Source organism: Metopolophium dirhodum, chromosome 9, assembly GCF_019925205.1.
Source record: "Metopolophium dirhodum isolate CAU chromosome 9, ASM1992520v1, whole genome shotgun sequence".
NCBI lineage: Eukaryota > Metazoa > Arthropoda > Insecta > Hemiptera > Aphididae > Metopolophium > Metopolophium dirhodum.
The window spans coordinates 4,167,801-4,195,732 of NC_083568.1; the positions used below are offsets into that span (position 1 = coordinate 4,167,801).

At 30.8% G+C, this 27,932-nt stretch overlaps 2 protein-coding genes across 6 annotated transcripts; one reads left to right on the top strand and one right to left on the bottom strand.

The window, feature by feature from the left end:
- Positions 1–409: 409 nt before the first annotated feature.
- LOC132952151 (mucin-2-like) lies at positions 410–8,906 on the top strand. The gene is made up of 2 exons (XM_061024332.1): positions 410–719; positions 5,028–8,906. Exon 2 carries the CDS (start codon positions 5,034–5,036, stop codon positions 8,148–8,150), a length of 3,117 nt encoding a protein of 1,038 aa, XP_060880315.1. The 5' UTR covers positions 410–719; positions 5,028–5,033; the 3' UTR covers positions 8,151–8,906.
- A 2,789-nt stretch (positions 8,907–11,695) lies between these two features.
- Positions 11,696–27,829, bottom strand: LOC132951789 (intersectin-1). Of its 5 annotated transcripts, none has more exons than XM_061023750.1 (29): positions 27,565–27,829; positions 25,179–25,353; positions 24,947–25,089; positions 24,590–24,880; positions 24,477–24,528; positions 24,054–24,212; positions 23,495–23,980; positions 23,286–23,424; positions 22,903–23,220; positions 22,606–22,843; positions 22,261–22,531; positions 22,004–22,202; positions 21,248–21,362; positions 20,615–20,784; positions 20,022–20,183; positions 17,347–17,388; positions 17,094–17,240; positions 16,881–17,034; positions 16,649–16,813; positions 14,576–14,691; positions 13,846–13,952; positions 13,651–13,723; positions 13,385–13,591; positions 13,243–13,326; positions 12,888–13,184; positions 12,629–12,824; positions 12,476–12,553; positions 12,246–12,416; positions 11,696–12,123 (listed from the first exon to the last, which is right to left on the bottom strand). In XM_061023750.1, exons 2-29 carry the CDS (start codon positions 25,328–25,330, stop codon positions 11,972–11,974), a joined length of 4,884 nt encoding a protein of 1,627 aa, XP_060879733.1. In that variant the 5' UTR covers positions 25,331–25,353; positions 27,565–27,829; the 3' UTR covers positions 11,696–11,971. The 5 variants fall into 5 exon arrangements, with proteins under 5 accessions (XP_060879733.1, XP_060879735.1, XP_060879734.1 ...); XM_061023752.1 differs by lacking the exon at positions 27,565–27,829 and adding an exon at positions 27,305–27,539; XM_061023751.1 differs by lacking the exon at positions 27,565–27,829 and adding an exon at positions 27,221–27,539.
- Positions 27,830–27,932: the final 103 nt, after the last annotated feature.

Genomic DNA, 27,932 nt, shown 5'->3' on the forward strand with positions numbered 1-27,932 from the left:
CTGCCCGAGCACCGGTCGAAGAAATAAAAACGGTTCGTCTATATAGCGCGTATCGTTAAATTAAATCTATCGACAACAACAACAATAACAATAAAAATTGTTATTATTATCGTTAAAATAATATTAAATAACATTCACACCCTATAATACGCGGCATGTCTCTCCGCCTACCGGCTAGAGTATTATAGACATTATATATTATACCTATAGCTGGTGTTACGAAATAATAATAGTATAAAATTTAAGTGGTTTCTTTTTTTCTCCACTACATAATTTATCGATCTATCGTTTGTTGACGATAAATCGGACACGGGAAAACGGAATTTACCGAGAAATATTTTTCGTACATTACCTATATTTCTTACATCGGACCACGACGACGACCGGCGCTGCGGTGGCAGTGTTCGACGTCGCGCGGCAGTCTTCTTCTCCCCGGTCACCGGTGTGCAGCGCAGGCCCGCCAGCCACACGGTTGTAATAATCGCTCCGCGGCCGTCGGACGCAGAGCACCTGTCAATTCCACCATTTCCGCCGCTTAATGTTATCATATTTTGTCGAAAAAAATTAACGTTACCTGCGAACAAACATATATATTTTTACATATCGTACGTAACACCTAACACGAGCGATCGCCGCGGCACAATAATTATACGTTGTGTGATCTATATTGACGGAACGACCAATCGATCGATCGATTTAAAAAAAAGAAAAAAACAATCGTGAGTACCAAAATATACATTATATTGTAATATAATATTTAATAGCGTAATATTATATCATTCATTCGAATTAAAAAGTATACAATATGCATAATATCGTCTCGTTAACAATTGTGTTTTGGGAGTTGAGACTGCAGCTGAGAGTTTCTAAGCTTTTGACCGAACCACGTAATATAAAAAATATCAAATAGGTACCTAATTCATTACTTGGTTTGTATTAGAGTGTTCGAAATTCTTATTTAATATCAATGTTATGCCTGTCACTATAACCGATAGGCACATTAATATAATTATATAATATCATATTATACCTAAATATACTTAAAATAAGATATTACCTAATACTTATTGCAAATAATAATTTATTTTCACATACGCTGTACATAATACTTGTTTTCAAAACATGTGTTAGAATCAGAATTTTTTTCTGAATAACTCAATTTAAAATTTATAATTAAAATATTTCCATGAATTTCCGAATTTAGCTTTATTTTTCTTATAGATCGTGTTTAAAATTAATAACAATATGAACAGAAAATTGTTTTTCATAAGGTTTCTATTGTTAATATTATAATAATATTCATTATTCTTATATACATTTTTTTTATTAAAATATAATTCATATTAAAAAAATGCATATTTATTTTTTATTTTTATTGTGATTATTACTTACTTTTATATACGAGCGAAGGTTCTTGACCTGAAAAATATTTGTCCAATTCCATCAGATTTCCATGTCCAATACTTAACCACCGGAAAATTACAGGTTTTAGTTTTTATTTAATTTTTAGACCATCAATATTTATATAAGTAAATACGTTTTTTACAGTTTTATAGTTATTAATCCAAAAGAGTTTTCGTGGATACCCGTTGCTAATTTATTCGATTTTTTTGTCACTTAATTATAATATAAGACTCGAGTAAACGTACACGGCGCGGCGTGGACAGTTTCACGATAAAATATACGATAGACAGTAGAGTAGTAGACACCTAAAAAACCTGCATGACATGACGATTAAATATATTGGCTAAAAAATGTGGATGAAAATGCATTGTAAGCCAGACGGGTGACTGTTAGGAGTTTTTAAATATAGGTACGCGAATTTAAAAATAAAGTAACGGAAACCCTTTGGACATAAATATACTATACTTGCGGTGACTCGTTATAAATTAATAGTATTGTAATACACGAATACTTATGAAAATAAAACTAAAAAAAATTCTTAGGCACAGATTTTCTAGGGATAATCGAAACATTACAATCTACGATATAATATAAGGAATTAGCGGTATACGATATAAATAATATATAAAATAATATGTATTAAATACTAAAAAAATCACTGAAATCTATTTCAATTCGTTACCTACGGCACTTATACCTTGATTGGATATGTCAAATAGTACCTATTTATAACAATTAATAACTAATAAGATTACAACATTATTCATACATTTTATCATAATAATTTACTTTTGAGTAACATTTCTATTAATGCATTATTGCCTATTGGTTATTGCCGCTTACATATTATAATTATATACCTACATCTATATAAAAATTATATGTAGGTAATAGGTAGTTTTTCGGAAAAATATTATTTAAAAAACGTTGTATGAATCAATACTACGATACAAAAGTATCACCACACTAGTATACACTGTACACAACAATAATACGTATAGCGAGATTAAGTATATACTTCGATCGACAACTAATTGGACAATTTCTCGTAGGTACTACTACAGCAAGATTAGAAAATGTAAGTAAAAAGTCTTCCTTTATGTTGTATATATCTCTGGTTTTATTCATCATGATAAATTCTTATATTTCATCGGAATGTGGGTTTCAATAATAATAGTAAAAAGTAATCTAGTTATCCTCAGCAAAACTTAAGAATAGAAACCGGATAAGGAAGAAAGTGATTGTGGAAATACACGCATTTCTCGAGTAAAATGTATATTTTTATATTTATATTATATATTTAGCTTCGAGGACATAATTCTACTAAAACTGATTATTATTATAAAAAATTCGAAATCTTCAACACACAAACTTGTTTTGTAATTTGTAATTTTTGAAATGGGAAAAATAATAATACATGTCATAATACATAATTCTTCCACACCAACCATTGTCGATACTTGAAAGTAAATAAAAGAAGAACAATAGATAGAATACAAAATTAAATGCACTTAGGTACCTACTTAAGAAATATTATAGTACATCGTGCATAATAATGATCCTAAATCTTAATACTAGATACTATGAAGTATGAGGTTGCAGCATTTGCGATTTTGCGTTGCTGCGATTTCACCATTGGTTTTAGGATAAAATAATATCCGTTGAAATCTTAACGCTTGCTGCGTTGAAAAAAAAAAGAGAAAAAACGATTTCAAAAGTCGATTATTACTATGCTATTATAGTTGTAAACTCGTAACGACAACACAATACGTCTCGACCAAGAAAAACAACAACAATAATGCATATGTCAAAACTGACAAAACTCGAACCTGTAATGTAGCGTTTCGGGATACCATTCGTCAAAATAGTTTCGCCATTCGCGTTTCCCGCTCTTCCGTACAAGACTTAAACGCTCGCAAAGATGTAAATACCTATGTAATAAACGCGAGGGACTTTCGTTTAAAATTGAAAAAAAAAATCAATCTATTTTAAATACGTATAATATAATAATAATATAGTGATGTGATTTTAATTGGTTTCTCGGTTGGGACGTAAAAAAGTGGGCCAAAAAAAAAGTGTAGTTCAATAGACGCGTATTGAGGACAATAATAAATTGATGTATATAGGCTGGTAAGTAGGTAGGTAGGTATGTAGGTATTAAGTATATTACATAGGTAGGTAGTGCGTTTGGTTGGTCGAATGAATATGTTATCGGCTTATCGCCACGCGTAGGTAAATCGTATTTTGTATATATTATGGATAAAATGTGCATGAATAATATACCTAACTACCTGTACACGTATATACGCATATACATAATTTGATATATTATAATACGTCGTGTACCCTGGTTATTAATAATCCGTAACCCTAACCTACACACGTCGTTTCGTTCCGATTCTAACCGTACATACTAAAATAATACGATATGAATGTATGATGATGTATATATTACACATTACACACTCGCCACACACATCTCCACTGCATTTCCGTGTAACAGGTTTTTGTAGCACACTCGTTATGTCGGGGCGCCTACCTATATAGTAAATAATATAGTACCTATATTGTGGACGCCGTCTCGGATTGCTGGTCGTTCGCGGACACCGCGACGACCGAACTAAATCATAAGACATAACAATATACAATAATAATTTACTAATATCATAGATTAAATGAAAATGTAATCAGTGCTAATATCATTGACATTGCGTAGAAATTATAAACGATAAATATACGCATGTTATGTTTTATTCATCCTAGGACGATTTTACAGAAATAATTGTATGATCTGATGTTTTCTTACACGCCAACGACTAACGAGTAACGGTATAATTATTAAACAAGCGACCACACGCTGAAATATACACACACTATATCACGATACATGGATACCCTATAATTTAGTCAACAGTCTGTAAACATGAAAAAGTATACTAAAAATCAAATTACTATGGCCTTCTTAGTTATTATATTATAATATTTAGACTTTAGAGGTAATACAATATCATCGATAGTGTTACTCCGCAGGCAAAATATAAAATAGATTATTAGATTAACATATTTTATTTTTAGACAACAGCACACGCGTGCACTATAACAAAATAACAGTACTTACATGTTAAACACGTACATAGGTATGTATATAAATATACATTATATATGGAGATAGGTAAGGTTACTGGGTGAAAAAAAATGTATTGTACGAAGTGAAATTATGTTTATTCCTAGATATTTTCTGTGCCATTTAGATATGCTAACGAGTACTCTTTTATTGTCATTGGTATTCAAAAAGAAAGTTGTGACAACATATGTATACTATTAGGTATATATTATTATGTACGCGCGGCACATATTATATGGGTAGACGAATGCGCGTTCTCTTTATGGTCAAGGTCGTGCGTGATTGACGGTCACGTTGTTTCTTTAAACGCTTTGTTGTGGGATTGAAAAAATAATAATGATAGTAAATTAATAAATAAACAGTGGGTGCCTATCTTCCTGCCGAAATAACTACGTATATTATATATTTATATCTAATCTGATATCATTTTTTTAAATCCAGCTGTTTGACTGATTTTTACTGTTGCAAAGAAAATATTTATGTACTGTTCCCGTTTCAGGTTCAAATGGAAGGGTGGTGGCATCTGAAGTTGATGTGCGGTGTCTCGGCGTTATTGTTCGCCGCATGTTCAGCTCGGCCGCAGGATCCCACCGCCGTTGCGGCCACCGTCAAAGAAGTGCCGCAGAGACCCATGACCCTGACCAATGGCTACCATCCATCATCGTTCCCGTTCAACAACGGCGAACCATTCGTCGTTGATCCCAACATGGGTTCCATAGACTTCAATACTAGACCACCCACGAACGCAGCGCAGAGGTCCGACGACTATTACGATTACGACACTACAAAGTTAGAGGAGGTGCCGTTCGACTACAAGGGCGATCCGATCGACAGAAAGGACGTGGCAGGCCCCGGTCTGCTGCCCAGGCCCAACGACATTGCGCCCACCAAGAACAAGCAGACGGATATCTATCAGTTCTTGAACCTGCCCGTCAAGTACAGTTCTAGTGACCGGTTTCCGCTCATGTCCAGTTCGTACGCCAACACAAAAATCCAAGGGTCCGGTGGATCGTCGCCATCGTCGCCACTCAGCAATCACAAAATGCCATCCACTCCGACCCAGACGCCGACGGCTGCAACTTCGCCCACCACCACTGTCTCGTCTTGGTACAACACCATCAAGTTGACTACAGTCAGGCCCACCACTGCCCCAACTCCAGCCCCGACAACTACTACGACCACGACCACGACTCCGATCCCGCAGCAAGAGGAATATGAATACGATTACGATTACCCTCATGCGCAAGAACCTGTGTCACACCAAGATACCACAACCGCGCAGGCGGCGACCACTACTACTACGACCACTACCACTACCTCAACCACCACTGCCGCTGCCTCCATGAGTCCGTCGACAGTCGTTCACCGCACCAATCCGCCGCCACCGTCGTCGACCTCTTTTATCACGCCCGAACCATCCACTGCTGCAGCTACTGTACCGTCGTCCTCAACCACTACAACAACATCTCCTCCGATTACCCCGTCAGTCTTCAATAGAACCATGAGCTCGGTGCAGGTTACCACTGCCAGACCGGAGATCGACTCCAAACTGGATGGAACGTCATTCGCTGACTACGATGACGCGATCAAACCAGTGGAGAAACCGCATCAGCCGGAGACGTACGGTCAAAACTTCAAACCCCTGCACGGAAACTACCAGTTCGACGACAAACCTTATCCTTTGATTACCAACAGCAAAGTGCCTATGACGTTCACCGCTCACGTATCGTCTGGTATATCGTTGAACAACCAAAAGGAACACTTGTCGAATGTCAAACCATCTCCAGCTCCAGTGTCGGAACCAGTATACTCATCTAGGCCTCTGCGCCCGGAAAACATACCTGATACAATTAAGCCCGAGGAAACTGTTGTGTATGACAATTCGAGAGTGACGTTCAACAGTGGTAAGCTTGATCCACCAATAAGCCCAGAAATGCCACCGACGTATTCAAAACCCAAACCGCCAAAGCCTAACGGAACTCCTGATCAGTTTGAGACAGTTTACTACAAAGTCAGACCGGATACTTATAACGCACAACAATTTCCTAGCACGGTTTCAAACCGACCTACGAATCCTCTAATCCAAAGTCGACCTTATCAACCAGAGCCGCCAGTAATAAAAACTTTCCAGCCAGATATACCTAGAAAACCGGTGAACACAGAGCTTCAAATGTCACAAGGACGACCACCACCATATCCGGTACAAACGGATGAGTATGTCAAAAATAAACCTCAATACACCCCTCCACAGAGCCAACCAGATACATCAAAGTTTAAACCTCCTAAACACGTAATAAACCATTTTATAAAAACTCAGCCGAATGAAGATAATAAAAGCTACGCACTTCAAACTTCTTTTTCAATTGGTATGGATGGAGAACGGACAGATACACGTCCAGCACAAGGTATCGGCCAAGTTTTAATGGTCGAAGACGGCTCTTCTGAAACCGTTGTTAACCACACGATACCAGTAAAGACCAAATCGACTACATCGATTCCACTTGTTCCCCCACCAAGACCAATCCAAAAACAACAACCGTATCCAAGGCCTCAATGGGAGAACGTACCAAAACCTCCTGCATATCACCCACCTCCGAAACGCGATGGCGCCATACCTCCACCACAAAGACCAAATTTACCCAATATTTTACCTCAGTTCAGACCAAACGCCAGAGTCGACACACCACCAACGGTACCTCAATCACACTCAGCGACAATTGAAAGGGTACAAATTCCAATAGACCATTTGAGACCTCCACCACTTCCAAAACCTCAATTTTTAAAAGTAGACAGAAATGATGATAATATCGATGAAGAAATTCTAAATATACCTGAAAAGGAAACGAGAATTTTACAGAGACCTGGACCACAACCAGCAAAAGTGACTACCTTGCAAATGATTCAACACGGTACTCCGACAAAATTACGAGATGATAATAAAGAAAATCCCGTACATATTATTTATGCAGCAAACACTCCACCAAAACCATCTGAAAAAATAATAGATGATTCAGTAATGCTAGATGTAAACGATAGATCTGATGTCCCAATTTTAAAAACTAAAACCACCATTATCAAGCCCACCAAAACAGACTTCCCATATCAAATCGTTAAACCTGATGAAAATCAAAACGGATCTTCATTGGAGTATAAAGCATACAGTCCGACCAAATTGGATACAATCAAACCAAATTATGATCAAGAACTAGTTCCAAACCTTCAAGATTATGTTCCAATTGTAACTCGTGATTCTACTCCAAACATTGTGGTTTCGCAAAAACCAATTACAGCTACATTAAAAACGTCAGAAGATAATCATAAGGTAGTTGATGAAGGCCACAAACCTCTACTACAAAATTTTCAAATACCCTTCCAGCCAAGTTTAAAATTGCCAGAAAATAGTAATGGTTGGTCGGTTGTAAGAAAATCACAAATTGATAATGCTTCTGAGAGAATAGATGAAACTGGTGATGTGGTTGGGTCTACAGAGAAGTTTGATCCAGATAATTTTAAACCGCAATTAGTTGGCGGTTTTATGCCAATAAGTCCTCCTTCAGAAGATGCAAAAGAAAAAAAAACAGGTGAACAATCCGAAAGAGCGAAAAGATTTATAAGAGATTAAATAAACATTTATAACAATAACATCATATCCATTGCAATAAAGTAGGTATTAATGGTTACATTTTTTTAAAATTATTAGAAAGGCTCAAATACATAATTTGAATACATACCCATAATTAATGTGTAATCTGTTGAATGATCACCCAGCAAGTGAATATTTTTTATTTATGTATATAATGTATAGATACAAGTAGATACGTTAACTAAAATAAAAATATAAGACCTAACAGTATTTTATAAACTGTGCAATTAAAAATACTTTAAGTAGGTACTATATTAGGTACCTATATTAGTAAGTGCATTAAGTATAAACAATATGCATAGGTATTGAATAGTAATACAGCTACACATCGAACTGTCAACTAATAATGTACTTAACCAATACGTCGAATATTTATATTAATTTAGTATAATAATTTATCAACAATATTTATTTATAACATATTTCCTAAATATTGTAAAAACCATGTATAATGTATATAATATATATTTATTTTTATTTTACAAATATTGTAGACATCCTAAAAACAAATAATGAAATAAAGCTCAATAATTATACTATTTTACTTTGATTGTAAATTTAATACTAAGAGATTGTTGTAAGCTATAATAGTGTTACATATTTATATTATAATAATATAATATTACCTATATCTAAGTATAGTTTTATAATTTGTACACATGTATGTTTTATATTTATTTGTTGTAATATGATAGCAAAAAATATAATTATAATTGCTTACAAAATATTATAGATTTATATTTTTTAAATACACAATTTATATTTATATGCCAAGTAAATTACAATTTTGGAGAAGAATCAAACATTGGTATGTGTATAGTCATTGATTTTATAATGATTAATTATAATATGATCTGTATAGGTCACGGACTAAGATATTGTTATAATGATAGGTTAATTGTTATTAAATTGATAGTAAAAATGGTGTCTATACTCAATACCTACTTTATATCGTTGTTATTAGAATGTGATTAAAAACTTTCTTTTAAAATGTTAATAATATTTGTCATGAACCGTAGTGGTCTTATCTCAGTTTAATATTATAGTATATAAAAGCTGGGGAGCTCACTCCCAATATAGTAGGTGTCATATACGTAATTAGGGGAGGGGGGCGGGGCTTAGGCGGGCTTCAGCCACCCCAGAATTTCTTAAAGCCCTAATATATTTTTTTATAGTTTACTTATTAAAACAATTAAGAGGACTGAAGCCCCTTAACTTTAAGGTCTAGTTATACGCCTATGGTAGATGTTGAGTCTTGAGTGTACCTACTATACCTATCGTTATCGAGCAGGTAGGTCACTGTTTTAATGAATACAGAACACTAACAAATTTGCAAGTTTTGTTGATAGAACGGTTGTAGATGTAAGAGGGGCTATGAAACTTGCACCAGAATCATTTATTTCGGTTTCTAGTAGCATTAATTTATTCTGTGCTAGTAGGTACTGGATATTCGACATGGGTACCCTATTCGGGTGTTCTTAAAATGGAGTAAAAACTTAAATTAAACATTTGGGTGTTCCTAACCATTATTATTTGTGTTAGACTGGATTAATACTTAATGGTTAATATTTAATAAACTATACGGGTGATGTTAACTATAGGTACCCACTTAGTTCGGAAAAAACTTCATTTGTAAACTGCTTATGTATAGGTAGGCACCTACCTAATTTAATATTTAAATTGTTTAAGCACTACACACTTAGTTTATAATAAGAAAATGTGTAAACAGATAGGTATATTGGTATATATACTCTATTCAGAATAAGGACGAACCTCGGCAAGTTTTCGTCCGCAGCAGTCGGTCGCATTGTCTGATTATATCTTTACAGTCAACGCGCGAGGCCTGTGCTTTGGATCAAAGCCGCGGCCATGCTTTGAAGTTGGAAAGCTCCCAGACCTCTGGGGTTGTAACTTCATTATCATTATTGGTGTTCATTTCATATGTTTAGCTTGACTTGTCATTCACCGACGACGCCAGTCTCGTGTGTTTTACTCCAGCCCGTGCCCCGATCTTCCTGGGCACAGGGGGGGGGGGGCAGGCACTCCCTTTCGCGGTAGGTAGTGAGCTTGTCTGCGACCGCTTATTCAGATATTTCAAAACAAGTTGCGCGAACAGTAAAAGTTGAAATAGTTAGTGAGCCTTCTTATTAGATAGATGTTATAACGTGTAACTAATAATCAGGGTTATGAGTATAAAATGTTTCACATAAAATGTTCACTTTGAAAAATATATTTTTTAAACTGTGTTTTTTTGGTATGTCTTATAATCACTACATGGACATACTCGCGATTAACTAACTAGGTATGTCAGTTAGTTAATCAAGGTCATATCACGAATATATAAAAATACATAGAGTAAGTATTTAAGTAATTACGTAATAGCATATTGTGTGGCAATGGCGGGACGTGAGCTATTTCAGTTGCGGGCGACGACCGCATTTCGTCAAAGACTGAAAGTGCTTTCCCGCACGAGCCACACTTACTATTTTTTGTCACGCCTCTGCATTCATCGATCACGGCAAAGGCTGTTATACAGGGATCTATGGCCTATGCAACAACTGTAGACTATAAATTACAATTCTACAACGACAATATTTCATGAAAGAAACGATTTGATTTAATTTTAATTTTAAGCGTCACGCGTGGAGGTTATAATATGATTATAAGATGTAACCAAAAGTTTATGTTTTGTAAGGACCGTGGTATAGATTTCAGTGTCTGTTTGAACAGGGTACACGCGCGTGAAATGTGCGCGCAGCACTTTTGGGGATTTCCACTTTACCGCCCGGCACTATTAGGGATTCCCACTTTACCGCCCGCTGAACGGAAAAAGGAAGCTTTCAAATCATATTAACATGTCTATGTTTCCAACGCTCCAACCGCTATCGAAAACCAAACTTTCGGTGCAGGCGTTACAAAGAGTATTTTTATATATCTGTGGGTCATACTAATTTCATACCCGATTAATGATTATCAATATTTAATTCCAGATCATGAAATAAAGAAGATAATATTATATATATATACATATAAAATAGATAATTATTATGTAATTTGTATAGTATACTATGCAACTATGCAACAAATATTACTATATTTTTCATGAACACTTAACTAAGTAGAGGGGTTTACTGTACTTGCTATTATAGTTTTAAATTAAAATTAGTTTTTATATCTTTCATTAATATAAAATATTTCGAAAAAATGAATTTCAGAAAATTTCAGAACCCTAAAAATAATACATTTAAATGAATTATGGTGGTAATACCAAAGACACAAATAAGGAAATTTATCAGACATTGAAGAGGGGGATATTACCCCTACCTCCTCCTCCTCCAGCGCTCCACTGACAATGATCTATAAAAAAAATATTAATGCATCAAGAAGTTCATTTTTTTATTAAATCCTTACGAGTCAAATATATTATAGCCCATTAACAGTACAAAACACAGCATAGACTAAAGCCTTCGTAGACTCAGAGAGAATATTTATGTATTACGCATATTTATTCAGTAGCCAATAAATAAAATTCAATAATATTTATTATAAGCTAATAATATAGTTAAATAGTTTAATATTGAAATAATAATCATTGGTAACATAGTTTTTTTTTTTTATAAACCTATTAACCATTTGCATATAAATCAATACAATATTGGTATCAAAAAATGAGATTAACAAGACATTCAATAAATAATTTAATAATATGGAATCTAAATAGTAAATAGGTATAAAAGTTAACTAAAATTATCAATAGAGATAGTTTTCCTTGTTTGTAAAATAAACTAATATTGTCTGTATCAATTTGCATCAAATAAGCATAAATCCAACTTTAAAGTTATAACACCAGTCTGTACTTCTCTCAACTGCAAATGTTTAGTAAGAGGTCCTCTACTATTTTTAGTTGATTGGATTATCTCTGATACACGAATTTCAGATCGTCCTAAAAATTCTAAAACAAAATAAAAATAAATTAAATTGTTAAGCAAATTATAGTTTAAAATTAATTATATATAAGAATTCATTCATCTTATTCCTCAAATAGAACTAACAGTAATTTAAAAACATAATTACCATCGGGAGAATAATGCCCTTTATTAAACACTGTTACACAAAGAATGTCATCTTGAATATCTTTGACAAGGAACTGCATTGATGAATCCCACTTAGGATCAGGAGATTCACTTACTTGTGTACATTGTTTTCGAGATCCCATGCTAACTTCGCAGAAAGTAGCTTTTTTACCTAAACATAATTTCATTAAGATCAACTAAACAATTATTTAATAATTTATGATAGATTACCAAGTTTTGGAGTTTGGAGTTTTCTACCATCCATAACAAAAACTAAGACTCTGCCACAAGCACCAAAATCTGCTTTTTCTAAAACAGATACATAAACTTATAAATATTAAAATGTTACCAATAATACATTAATATTATAAAATAATAATGTACTTGATTCCATTAGTTGTTTTTGATTCTTTTCACTGGCAATCAAAATCTTTTTAGCTTCGTTTAATTTTTTCAACCATAAGTTTCGTTCATTAATACTTGGAGATGACAATAGTATAGGTATATTATCATAATCAATTCGAAATTCAACACTATCTGTCACCGAGTCAGCAATATTTAACAACATTAATAAAAAGGGCTAAATAACAACAAACCAAAAATGTTTAGATATTTCATTTAAAAACAATATAAAAAAACTTACTTGTTTGTAAATTTTAAATGAATCTCCCAAAAATTTGTCAAATGAAAATGTTTGTCCAGACAGAATAGATGGTTTTACTGGTTCAACAAGAAGAAACATATCATTCATCAAGAACCCAACAAGTTCTTTACCACTTTTAGTTTTTGATAAAGACCCATAGTGTAGAAATTTTCTTGATCCCAACGAATTAGTTAATGAGTTAAATATTAACCTTTCGCTTAATCCTTCACTGTTCACATGTGTTTGCAACCACTCTAAACGGTCAGAATTTTCTTTTTCCCTGACACCTTCATTTACCTATTAATCAAAGAGAATAGGTATTATTTAATATAAAAATAAAAAAAATTATAAATACTTGAAGACATATTTCTTCAGCTTTAGCAAGTGCCTCTTCTAAGTGTAAACGATCTGGATGAGAATGTGGAGTATGCTCTAAGATCTGTAAAAATAAATACTAAATAATAGATACTATGGATTTAAAACTATTGTATACACACCTTTTGTACAAGTAAAGGATATTTAGTAATTCGTTGCATGGGTTTAATAAGAAATGAACTCAACGGCAGTCCTTTAATGCGAGAATCACTCTGGCAACGTTTGGTGACTTCACAAAAAGCTGGATTAGTCTCTGTAAGTTTCTGTAGAGTGATTGCAGCATTTAATTGACAACTACAAAAGCGCACATATCTAGTCATTCTTGGAAACTAAAATAAAAAAAATTCATAAATATATATGATAATGAACTAATCATATTACTTCTTACATGTTCACACAAAATATCACCAACTATTCGTACAATTCCGGCAGAACTCATATCCCTACGCACTCGTAATGATCTGTAAAATAAATATATTCTATAATAGCTAATAAGGTATATAACAATGATATAAAGTTTTATTATAATTTCAGTTAAATATGTTTAAAACGTTTGTTAATTTATTGTACTAAAAATACTTACGTCAAAAAGATTTGATTACACTCTATAATTTCTTCCCAGTTGATAAAAATTTTACAGATGTCGGAAGTAGTAAGAACACCACTTTCATATAAAGGCTTTTCAAACACCTAATTAACACAAAATTAATAATGCTGGGCTAGATAAGATTCAATGTTTTTAAATACAAATAATATAATTATATTGAACAAAAAAAAATTATATCAGATATTTACCAAAAAACCATAGAACGTCAATTTTCAAGTTTAAGAGCTTAACGAGCTTTATAAATCTAACCTATTAAATACATGTATGTATCTACATGTGTCTAATTTGTGTTCTTAACTCTTATTTATGTATTATCGCTATAAGTATAGTAATAATAATGAAAAATTATTAATATAGGTAAATAATAGCTGAATACTCTGATTTGAAGTAGAAATAAAATTAGGGAAGTGGCCAGCGGGTCTCATAAAAAAATACTGTTGACGCCATCTAGAAAAATAGTTTGCACACTAATGAAGATATAATATAATCGTCATGGCTCTAAATTACAATATTTTTTTTTTCAAATTTTTCATTTCTAATCCACTTTTTAAGTAATATCTGTGAATTCATAATTCACTCCTCAGAGTTAAATAAAAAATTCAAATAATATATACTAACTTACTTAAAAGTAACAATTATAAATGATATTATGATGTTTCATAAATAATAGAACAAATAACTAATTAATATAATTGAATATAAATACTTCATGTACTGCAGTCATGTCTTCAATATAAGCCTGCTCAGTGGTTATCAATTCGTGAATATGTTGTTGTCGTTTTCGTTCTTCTTTATTCAATTTTACTTTAATTGTCACTTCAGCTACAATGTGATTATAATACAATAGAAAATTTAAATAATTTTCACAAAATTGACCTTACTAGACTAAAAGTAATCAAAAAAAATTTGTGTTTATTTATTGAACACATATTTAACATTGAAAGAAGAGGATTTTGATTTTAAAAACTTAAGTAAGAAGATAGAAATGTGAGAATTGTGGGATATACATTTTTACTCTTTCCTATAAGTACAACAAATTAAGGAAAGTAAAATAAAATCGCAAACAAATATGAATGCAATTTTTAAACACATTTATTTAAATATGATCATAATAGATTATTGATATTCAATTTTATTATTCATTAATTATCAATTATTTTAATTAAAAAATGCATTTCAATTTATTTATTTCAATAAAATAATAGCTTAAAATTAATCAAACGCCTAATAATATGTAATTTAAAATTAATAAAAATGTATGCCATTATTTTTCATTGATTTAACATCAACAAGTTATTTAATTCGTAAATGCATATTTAAATGTAATGATAAACCAAACTTATATTATTATTAATTCCATTATTAGTCTTTGTTAATAATTGAAAAAACTAGGTATTAATAAATATTTAAATTAATAGAAAAGAAACTTGTAGTTTTTGGATTAAGGTGGTAAGTATAACACATTGAAAAAATTGTATGATATTTGAAATGTTCTATATATTTTTAAATACCATTGTGAATAGAATATAATATTTTGTAAGTGATAAATAATACAAATTCACACTAAATTTACCACACAACATTAACTGATTATATAATGAACTCCTCTAAATGTTATGATATAATAGTATATTAGTTAGTAATAATTACATTTACTACATTAACTATTCAAATACAACATGGGTAAGTCTAACTAAAAATCATGCAAATTTAACAATAGATAAGAAATAATTATTATTATTTAACAAAATATAACATTAATTATAGAATTATGACTTTTGTGGAATAACTTATTTAGATGTTTGTTCATAAACTTAAGTAGATATATAGTAACACTGACATGTATATAATAATTATAACAACAAATATCAGTTTAAGAGATTCCAATATAAACAATAATGATAAAAAAATTAAAATTTACATGGTATATTAAAGTTATACAATAAATATCTAAAAATAAATACTCTAATAATAAAATGGAGGGAAAATATTGCACTTAAGTAAATCATAAAAAAAAATAATTCTACTAACATATTTTGTATGTTACTTTATAAACTAAATGTAAGTATATTAGAAGTGATAATTGGTAAATAGTATTAATTAAAAAAATGTACAGAATATTTTTTTAGAAATGGCTGACCCATCAATTGCAATGACTATAATATGGGTGATTGATAACTAAAAAAAAAATAATACAAGTCTTGTTTATGACTAAAAGTTATTTTCTTAGCTTTTATAATTTAATACCATAAATATTAAACTTACTTACTAATCAGGCTTTGAAAAAAATAATATATAATTTAATCAAAAAAAACCATACTAATATTCTGAAGTTCATCCGCCTGATGGGTCGTTAGCCAGTGAACAAATGACTATAACAAACTCCTACAAAAAAAAAAACAAAACAAAAACAAAAGAGACAGAATATAGAAGATGTTAGTATAAGTCTTATCTTATTATCTATTTATAACTTGTAATAAAACTATTTAGAAGAGTTCATTATAATATTTTGAACCCACTAAAAAATGATTTCATAATCAATAAATTAATTTTAATTTTCTATTAGTTGCAAGTAATCCCATAAAATAATTATTGTAATAGACATATTTTTTATAATCTAAAATATATTTGATAAAATTATAAAAGTTATTTAGTTACAAATTTTTGTATTGTAATTTTTGACATTAAAATGCCTTTAACACATTTTTAAAAATTGAATGGAAACATGCAAAATGTATGTAATTACAATATTTTCTAATACTTTATTTCTTTTACTTACATAGAGGTGCCACGTAATTACTTGGAAACAATCCAGTCTTTCCATTTAATTCTCCTCTCCACCAAGCTTGCTCATCTTTTGATACCAATGTTATAATCTCATCTTTCTGGAATGTTAATTCATCATTGTGAACCGCATTAAATGGAAACAAAGCTATGACTTTTTCTGCAAATAATATTAATTAATATTATTTAATTATTAAACAAAAAATATGACAATATGATTGTATTACCTAGAGAATTATTGGAGGAAGGTGTTGGAGTAGTAACAGGCATTACTGCAGATTGATTACTTTTTGTAGCGGGTGAATTTGCTCTGCCAGTATTACCTAATGGTTTTACATAAGATGCTGGAAACCAACCAATTTGACGTTTTTGTCCTTTTGCCTAACATTACATTTTAACAAATAATTGTCCAAATAATGATCAAGTGTGTTTTTATTTACTTGTAACTCTCCTTCCCACCAACCCGTGGTAGTCTTCTTTCTAATTTTTACCAATTGTCCTCGTTGTAAACTTAATTGTTCTGTGCTAGTGGCTGTGTATGGAGCAATTACAGTTGCCACTTCTGCTTTTTTTGTTCCTTTAGTTATCTGAGAAAACATACATTTAAGTTACAGCAATTTTAAAATGTTATTTAATTATAGGTACTTCACAAAAATTATTTCATGCAAACAATACACTGAAAGCATAGTTTACCTTGTCATCATTTTCACTATCTTCTGTTGCACTGCTTTCCCTCTGATAACCAAAAACACAAGCCATAGGCAGCAACAAACAATCAATAATAATAAAATACACAAAATATACACAAAAAAGCAAGGGATTTCCAGGCTTGAAATATCATCTCTATCCTCACCTATTTGTGAAAGTATATAAGTAAAAATAAATTTGTTAAAATTATAACTATACTCCGGCCACCGAGAGAGTGCTACTCGTTGGCGCATCCAAATGACCGAGCTCCCCGTTCTCATACCTACAATTTCTCCCACTCTACCATATAGTTGTTGCGGCGGCCAGCGTACGGGCAGATTTAGTGGTGGGAATGCGCGAGATCAAACGAGTTTTGGTCGCCGCCGGGTAGCGCTCTCTCAGTGGCCGGAGTATAAGTCAAAATATTTAGTAAACATACTATTTTAATAGACTTAAATAATGTGTTCGTGTTATATACCATTATAAACTCATTTGCTATTAAGAAGACGTGGTACCTACATGTGTTGACTCTGTCTGACACAAAGCAAATTTTTGTTCACCAGTTTAAATAGTGTGCTGTCAGTTTTGATATTGGAGTGAATTGACTTATTATCAAACTATTAGGTAAGAATCATTATCTGTGTTCACTCGTTAATTTTTTATGATATTTTAATTTTTAAATGAATTATGAATATTTTTAAATATTAATATTTTACATATTCATCTCACTCATCTCTTAAAAATTAAAATATCGTAAAAAAACTAACGAGAGAACATAGATAATGTTTTTTACCTAAAAATTTGATATTAGGCCAATTCACTCTATCAAAACTGGCGAACAAAAATTGTCTATGCTATATGTGTAAGACGGAGACAATACATACGAGTACATGGCTCTAAATTTATAAAATCAAATAAAAAAAAATCTCAACATATTAAAATGTTTGATGTGAAACGATTGCTATACGATTGAGTATTTAATTAGCTTGTAATATTATTTATTTAAATCAAAAATAAAATATAAGTTATTTATTTAAAATAAGAAAAATAAATAGGCATATAAGTTAATACTTGATAAAATAATTACAAATCAAATAAATAAGCAGTTACATTTTTCTAGATCTTTGACTAATTTTTCAAATTTATTTTACTAATATAATTTCACAAATACGTGAGAATAGGGATGATATTTCAAACCTGGAAGTTTTTTATGCAAGCCGGGAAGGTTAAACCTAAAAAAATGTTTTTGTTACTGTTAAAAAGTATTGAATTTAATAAAAAAAAGAAAATTCTTAAACTATTCTAATCATATATTATAATATATTTAAAATAAGTACATTATAGTCTCAAATGTATATTGTGTGTACTATAGTCTATAAAAGTTATTAATACTAGTACGTTATTATTTAATTATAATAGGAACCATAGAAATTTTAAAAAAGGTAGGCAAGTGGGTGTCGATCTTCTGTACCACAGATTACAAGTGGGTCACTGTAATGGACGGTATTAAATTTGAATTTAATGTATAATATCATTGAATACCAAAAAACGATTCTGAGCGATGATGGCCAGTCAGCATTTGATATCAATAAGTAAATTTGATGATATTATCTATTGATAAGTAATTTATTTACCATTTACATGGAACCTTGTTTAAATGTTCAATCCTTTGCTATACAAATTGAACATTTTATACATTTTTAACTACAAAATAAATTTTAATGCTTTAATGCTTATACAAATAATTTGTGGCTATATATTTTGAGTATTTTTTAACTGCAAAAGTAACAATGATACTTGTATTAAATTTGTACGCATTTTGACCAAACAAATACAATTTAATTGACAATTATTAAGAAAAAACTAAAAAAATTGAAAAATTGAAAATGTCTGTAAACAGTTCAAAATGAGTCAAGACATTTTTAAAATATTATCAAGTATGGAAATTGATGTACATTTGTGAATTTTAATTCCCTCAATGCACTAACTAGATGCGCTTTTCCATCGAAAAAAGATACTGAACTTGAAAATCAAATCATTATATCGACTACTCATTGTGTAGACATTGTGTTTACAACATTTTCAAATTCGGAATATTACCTATTTAATATTTTCATTTAAAATAATATTAGAAATAAACTATAAAGGTAAATGTGAGGCATTCAACTCAAAATTGGGTTCTATTTTAACTGAGATTAAATATTTAAAAATACTTTTTAGTTATTCCAGTTATTTGGATTAAACAAAGAAAAAAAAACACGCTACAAAACACAAAAGCAGCGCTGCAGCAGTAGCTAAGTAAAAATTTCCCCCTCCACTTAATATGTGTAGTAGTGGACAGCAGTAGTACTATCCGTACTTCTACTCTGCTCATATTTCCTACAAAAATTGTGGTGCAGCAAATATTTGAAATATATTTTTCCCATAAAATAATATTTTGCCTTGCCTTGCCTTTAATTATGACATTATTCAATATATCTGCTTAAAATTAGAAAAAGTATTACTATTCTCCTAGGCAATAGATACTTCTAAGAAAAAAAATCAATCAGTAGTTTTAACCTTTTAGAAAAGGATTAAAATAAATGCAAACATTTTAAGTGTTTAAAAAGGAAAAGTATATGTTGAATGTATTATAATACATGGCAATTTTTTGTTTATACTTGGATTCATTTATTTCATACCTTTGTTGATGCTAGATCTGGTGTCACAGATCTACTACCATTCGGTTTTTGAGGTTCTAGCATAATAGGAGTAGTCAATGGCGAAGAAGTAACAGACGTTTCTGATTTTACTGATGAAGCTGTTTCAAAAGGAGGATTCTTATTCACAGTAGTTTCTTTAGGCTATATAAAATTAAAAATTAAATTAAAACAAAAATATTTATTATGAAAAATAAATACAGTGCAACCTCCAACCTATTGCTTTAAAAATTAAAAATAAATTGACTAGTTAATTTTATTAAATTTCAAGAGTACAAAATAAACATTTTTTAATAAGAATTAACAGATGTCTAAAATGAACTACACTAATATAACTAAAAACAATGGTCATTAATTTGTATTTGGCCAAGAAAATGTGTTATAACAATAGCAAATAAAATTTAAGTTGTTGAGGTATTCAATACAACAATCTATAAATTTCACTTAATTTTACAAGTTATGTAATATTATAAACATTAATTTTGTGACAGATGTCAAGAACTTGAGTTATCATGGAGATTTAACTGTACTTACATGGTTTTAAAAAAAATTATTATATCAAAAGTAAAATTTACCTGAGGATCAAGATATTGCACATAGTTAGAAGGAAATATTCCAGACCTGTCACCTATTATTCCTGTCCACCAATCTCCATCCTTTTTTGTTACTAAAACTACTTCATCTTGATTCATATTTAAATCTCCTGGCTCCACAGAATCATATGGGTAGAGAACAATATAATATTCTAAATATAAAATATTAATTAGTTAAAAATATTTTTTTTTAGAAAAATTAAGTTATTGTATAACACTGATGTGATCGAACATTTCACAAAATATATAAATGTCTTGTTAAATATTCTGGCCAGTTAACTATGCTCTATTCGTGTTAAAAAGGAATTTGGGCAGACAATTCAGGGGCATGGGTTTTATAAAAAGCTGACAGACATGCTGGTTCACTAGGTGACTTGAGGGGTTTCATGATATGATCAGTTAGGTTCCTTCTTAAGATGAATTGAATATTAGAAAAGGATTTTAATTTACTAAAAAATATGAAGCCGACTTAAGTCAGTGCTTTCAATAAATAATACTTTATAATTATAAATATACTGAAGCACTGAAAAATGTGAAATGGATGACAATTTTCACCCAAAATAAATCAGTAATACGTATTGAAATATTATAATATTATTTATTAAATATATAAACCTTGTTTGTCACTTGGAATATTAGTATCTTTAACTGCATTCTCAATTACGGACACAGAAGATTTTGGGAACCAGCCCACACGATTATCTGAAGTTTTACCATACCACCAATCGTCCTAAAAATAAATAAATAATTAATTAAAATAGAATGCATACTAGTGATAATAATAGTAAACTAATAAAATAATAGAATTAACAATCAAGTAGTATGGAAAAAAAAAATAACAAAAAAAATAATGGAAATGTTAATTAGTTTAGATTTAGTCAGCTTTGGTAGTAAATTAAATTAAAGAGTATCAGAGGGTGGGGGAGGGGGTGATAATTTAGGCAGATATTATACAACTATAGTATACTCAATAGATATAATACAAAAAAAAACCCGAATGTAGATACATATTAACTACATCGTGAACATACCTAAATTTTATTATTTTACTATTCAAAAAATAAGATGTTGCATGATACACCTTCAAGATGAAGCAGTTTATGGCCAAGGTGTAAATATGAGAACATGCCTATAATAAGCTGATGGGCGGAAAGTATAGAAAATCTTGGTTGTAAGTTAATTATTGGACCTACAAAGAAGGATAGTAATAAATTAGGAAATATAATTAGGAACTATTTAATAAAAAAATATTAAGTATTTACCGAATGTTCAAAATACGAACACAAAAAAATCCCATATAAAACCCCTTTTAATTGCGTTAATTGTGTTATAATTGATTTCTATGGTATATAATTAATCAATAATACATACTTGATTTTCAGATACATCAATAATATCACCAGCTACCAATGACAAACAAGTATTGTCTTTACCAGTCCAATCATCTAATACTTGTGCTTTAATATTCACTGATTTACCATGTCCTAAAATAAGTTTAGGGCATGAAGTACTAAACTCATCAGTTTCAAATCCTTGTCCAAGCTCATTTTCTGGTAATTCAGCAATTCCTCTACAACAACATAATGTTATATAATTTATTAAATAGAAAAAAAATAAATATTTTTTACTCTAATGGTTTTTGAGTAGATACAAAATTATCTTCTAAAGGAGCTTGGCGATTGGCAATTATGTCACGAATATCATCAGAACCATCAACTGTTTCAACATAGGATTCCGGAAACCATCCTGTCTTGTTCTTCAATTCTCCTGTTAACCATCCAGGTTCTGCATTTTGTTCCAATGGAACCATAATAATATCTCCAGGTTGGAAAGATAATTCATCAGTGTTCCGAGCTTCAAACTCATACAAAGCTCGACATTTTTTATAGGCACTTGACTCTATAGATTTATATAAATATTAATATTAAAGTTGGCAATTTAAATATTTATATTATTAATTAATTAACTTGTACCTAAAGTAGTTGCAGACTTTTCTTCAACCCAGTCAGTAGTTGGTGCTGAATTCCATGCATCATCTCCCCAAGATGACATTTCCTTGGCTTTACTTTTCTTCATTTCCATAACTTTCTTAGTGTTTTCTTCGTAACTTGGATAGATTTTTTCACAATCTTCTACAAGCTTGGTCAATTGTGTTTTTAATTGATCAATAGAACTGTTATTATTTTCAACATCTTGTTTTTTGAGTTCAATCTAAAAAAAAAAAATTCAAAAATAAAATACAAATTAATAATTATTTGGTAAGATCTTACTTGTGAATTAAGATCATCAATTTTATCTTGTAAGCTCTTGAATGTTAATTTTTTATTTGAAACTGCTGATTGTGTTTGTTCTTGTGTTTCTGCAGTTTCAATACTATGATTCATTTTGTTCTTGGCTTCTAAACGTACTTTTTCTTGACTCACAGTGATAAGACGTTGATTTTGTTCTTTCAAAGTAGATTTTAAACGTGACATTTCATTCATTTGAGTGTCTCGTGTTGTACGCATACTATCAATAGTAGATTTCACACCTGTTACACTTGCACGAGTTTCACTAATTTTTTGTGATAGCTCACGTACTTTATCAGTCTAAAAAAAACCGCATTCACAGTTTAATACACACATTTTCATTTTTCAACTATGTAACAACTTACCATTTGTTGAAGATCAATAGTCAAGCTTTGATTTTTTCCCTTTAACTTCAGTACTGTTTCTTGTTCCTTCTGTCGTTGTTGTTGAAGTTCCATACTTCTTTGTTTTTCCCACTCTAATTGGCGCTGTCTCTCCATTTCTCTATATTTCATTTTTAAAATAGATATCCATAAGTCATTGTAAAAATTAAACTATACAAAATAAAACTTACTTTCGAGCTGCTTCTCTTTGTTCCTGAGCTCTTTTTCTTTGTTCTTCTCTTTCCTGCTCTAGTTCTTTTTGTTTTCTCATTTGTATTTCAAGTTCATCTTGTCTTCTTTTTTCTTGTTCTAATCGTATTTTTTCTCTTCTATCTTGCTCTTCCCTTTCTTTACGTTCTCGTTCCTCTTGTTCCTTTCTCTGTATTTCCAATAGAGCTTTACGGCGTCTTTCTAACTCAGCTTGTCCTTTTTCAAAATTCTCTTTGCGTTTATCCTCAAAAGTTGTTTGATTTATCAAACAAGAGTCAGACTCAGGAGTTCCTTCACTTGGAGCAGTTAAACTATTCTGACGTTGGCGTCGAACAGATGGAGGTATAAGTTCAGGGGGCAAAGGAATGCGAATTTTTTCTCCAGATTTAGCCAAATCACACAAGTACATAGCTAACACAAACTCGTCACAGCACAACTGACCATCTTTATCCATATCAGAGAGATTCCTTTTAAAGTCAAAACAAATAAATATTGATTAAACATAAAAGATTTAGAAGTTATAACAAATCTTCAATTTACCATATTTGCGCAAGAACGTTTTGTGGTAGTTGAGTAGCCACCATGATACCACGCGCTTGAACTCCAGTTAAAAATCCTGTTCTTGTGCGATCAGTAGTATTAAAAATCTGTGTATACTTTAATTTAGTTTGATGTGGTACTGCCCATTCCTGATTTCCTCTATAATAAATACAATTTTAACACAAACAATCTTAATAAAATAACTTAATAATCACAGAAAAAGTAAAATGTTGTTAATAAATATTATTTCAAACATCATCATGAATTAGATATGATTAAAAACTATTTAAGAGAAATATTAAAATATTGTAAATAATCAGAAATCTTAATATGATATATTAACAAAGTTCTATTTATTAAATTTTACCTATCAAGCTTAAAATTTTTTATCTATTGAATGAATTATTATATTTTTTAACTTACGGAGAATCTATTGATATGGGCATTGGCATTGAAGCAACTGGCGTACCAGGAACTAAATAAGTAAAATAATAAAAATTAATATAATGAAAAACAGTATTATTTTATCGACTTACGAGATGGTGCAGCAGGTAGTGCAGGTTTAATAGGACCTGCTTGACCAACTAATGCCATATTATTTGTTAAATTTGCAATCTGAACTGGAGAAGACCTATTTACAACTGGACTAATTGTAGGATTTATGGTGCCAATGGGAGAAGAAGCTGCTGGTATTAACGGCGGTGTTACAGCTGGTAAAATTGTTGTTGGAGATACATTTGATAATGGCAATGTCATAGGTGGCGCAATTCCAGGAGTCATAGTAGGAGGACTTGTAAGAAGTGGAGATGAAGCTTTCGGAACTGAATCTAAAAATATATGTTCTAAAATTAGTTTAATTCAATTAAGCATAGTAAAGGTATTTTTTAAATTACTTAGAGACTGAACAGAGTTCCATAAATTACTAGGGATGACTTTAGGTAGCTCTAAACCTCTAAGTTTAAGGCTAATTAACTTGCAAGCAATAGTAAATTCAATAATATTCATACGACCATCTGCGTCAGTATCAGCTAGACCCCTAAAAATGAGTTAATATTAGGATATTAACAACCTAAATAAAATTAACAATAAACAAACACATGTGTAGAAATATTTTTATAATTTTACCATATTGCACCAAGTACTGGTGGAGGAAGTCTAGATTGTAAAAGAAATCCCTTGGCCTGTTCACCTGTAATGACACCACCTACTGGTTTCAATGCTTGAAAATGTGTGCAAAAACGTGTCCATTCTTGAGGAGTCACCACCCACGGATCCATATCACCAAGTTTATTAATTTAACCTAAAAATTATAGATGCTTAATAATTATACATTCCTTATTTCTTGATAATTAAATTAAAAAATTGGTAGGTATATACTAAAAAAATTATTATTAACTTTAGCAAATTGAGTTTTGGAAGTATCTACCGAAATAAATTCAATTTACTTTAATATCACACACAGATAACTTTTAAGTTATATTTTACTATATTTGTATTGAAAAATAATGGAATAAATTTGTTTGGACTTTTTACGTATTCTACTAATAAACTCACTGTCATCTGTAACCTAAATGTAATGAATTTTATAATAACTCATGGCTATGCTGATTGAATAAAAGAAAATAATTAAGTAAAATTCATATTTTATAACAAGAAAAAATTAAAAACTGTTGTTTTATATTATCATTATAGTCAAAACAATTTTATTAAACAATGGAAGTAGGTAACTATTATAAATTATTATATATTACATTTTAGAGAATTTGTTAACTAAATAGCTAAATAGCTAAATACCTATCATGTAATTATTATGTAAATATTCTCATCTTGGAAATTTAAAAAAAATATGGGATGCTAGGTATACAACTATTAGTTAAGAATAATTAATTAATTGTGTCCCCAGTACCAACACTATACAATTTAGGATTAACAATGAGATTTATTTGGAGTACCTAAGTAATAATAATTAATATTACACATAAATCTTTTATTCTGAAAGATAGCAACACAGCCTTACATTCATCTTGTACTAATTACATATATTTATTGCACAACTGTAGGTATAGATTGAGTATTTACTTTTGGAAAAACACAGTTGTTATACCATGCATTAGAGAATTGTAAAAGTATTTGAAATTTTAAGTACTTAGTAAAAACTAAAAAGTTAGGTTGTGTAGGCTAATTCAACAAAATTACTGACCCATATATTTAATTTTGTATATTTTAAATGATTGAATTGGGAAAAAAATAGAAGGGAGATGCCAAAGTGTAAAAAATATGTGATTACCTGAATATTGAAATATTTTATTGATTTGGATATAATTAGAAGGGCTACATATAAATATTTTCTAAAAAGAAAGGGGACTACGACCCCCGGATCCCTCCTCAATACAAGTACTTATAGTAGCCAGTAAGTAAGATGATTTAAATGACTTGTTAAAGATTCTATAACATTCTCAAGATAGCTTAGCAGGAAGTGGGTCAAAAAATACACTTTAATTTATCTATAAATTATTTTGCACTAAAACATAATAGCAGATATCTTATACTTTATAACTGATCGGTCTCTTATTTTAATATAATAATCTGACAGTTAACGGACCGAGCGCAATGAAGACTAAAAATTATTTTAATCTGTTTTTATATCAAATACCTAAATGAATATCTCAAAACCAGTTGCAGTTCAAAATCTATCAAGCAATGAAATCATCAGAGTTTATTATTATGATGTACAATATATTATTAACTTTGTTGATTTTAAAAGAGTAAAAATTAACAAATTTAAAAACCACCTGAAATATATTTAATTTAAGTAGTAGACAATAATTTGTTCAGTGTTAATTTTTAGTTATACTAAGGTAATATTAATCAATTAGACGAGGGAAAATGTTAGATGAATATAATCAAAGTATGACACGTCATGACCCAGAAACATGGGTAGATAATGGCATCGATAAATATTCGGAAATAACAATTATAATAGTAGACACCACAGGTTATTGGCGGATGCCTGCCTAATATTATTATATATTATAAAATATATTAGGCAGGTGCATGGATAATGATGGTATTCATGAAAGGTTGAAAAAATTTAAAAAAAAAAAAACAATTTCACACGATATTATGTTTATACGTATGTAAATATATTATGAGGAATTGTAACGCACGGTGATGAATGGAAAACCAACGACAACGGATCAAACGATATAGGTTCTGCGGCGCCCACCCGATGATGAGAACAATATCATTACGTTTATCATACATATAATAATAGTATAATATTATTATTAATATGTGGTAATTCGGAGTAGCAGTAGCAGCGGCAGCAGCAGCATCAGTAATGACGAATGGCAATTATTAACGATTAATATTTTATAATAATTATTATTGTGAACAGTATCGTAGGTATTATGCGTGTCGGGCGACACAACGAACGAGCCAACGCGGCGGCCGCTGGTGTGACCGTGAAACGAACGCGACACACACAATACTGCGAATTGAGCAATCTTACCGGCGGCGCACAGCTTTGACGGCGAGCCCACACTCCGTCGGCGTAATTGTTTGATGGGCGTGCGTGTTGCGTTTGACGAGAACGGTAGGAAAACAATATTTGAACAGAGAAATTCAGGCCCGGAGTGCGCGAAACGTAACCGCCAGCTTATTCGCCGCGTTATTTATCATTTGACATTTATATTATATTTTTTTTTTCCCCGATTTTCGACCGCCCGCCCACAAGCAAATCTCACTTATCTATTACAACAAATAACAGTAACACACATACATAACAGACGACGGACGTTTTTTTGGTTTTTTTTTTTTTTTTTATCACTGCGCGCTAGTGGTGCCCAAACGCGCACGCGATTGCGCAAAGGATAAACG

Bases quoted from the DNA above. Each gene is read 5' to 3' on its own strand.
- LOC132951789 (XM_061023750.1), bottom strand. From the start codon at position 25,330: ATGGATCCGTGGGTGGTGACTCCTCAAGAATGGACACGTTTTTGCACA. The intron at 23,221-23,285 runs GTAAGTTGTTAC...GGTTTTTTTTAG, and splicing joins CTATTGATCTTCAACAAATG to ACTGATAAAGTACGTGAGCT. The intron at 17,035-17,093 runs GTAAATAAAAAC...ATGTAATGTTAG, and splicing joins GGTGGGAAGGAGAGTTACAA to GCAAAAGGACAAAAACGTCA.
- LOC132952151 (XM_061024332.1), top strand. From the start codon at position 5,034: ATGGAAGGGTGGTGGCATCTGAAGTTGATGTGCGGTGTCTCGGCGTTA.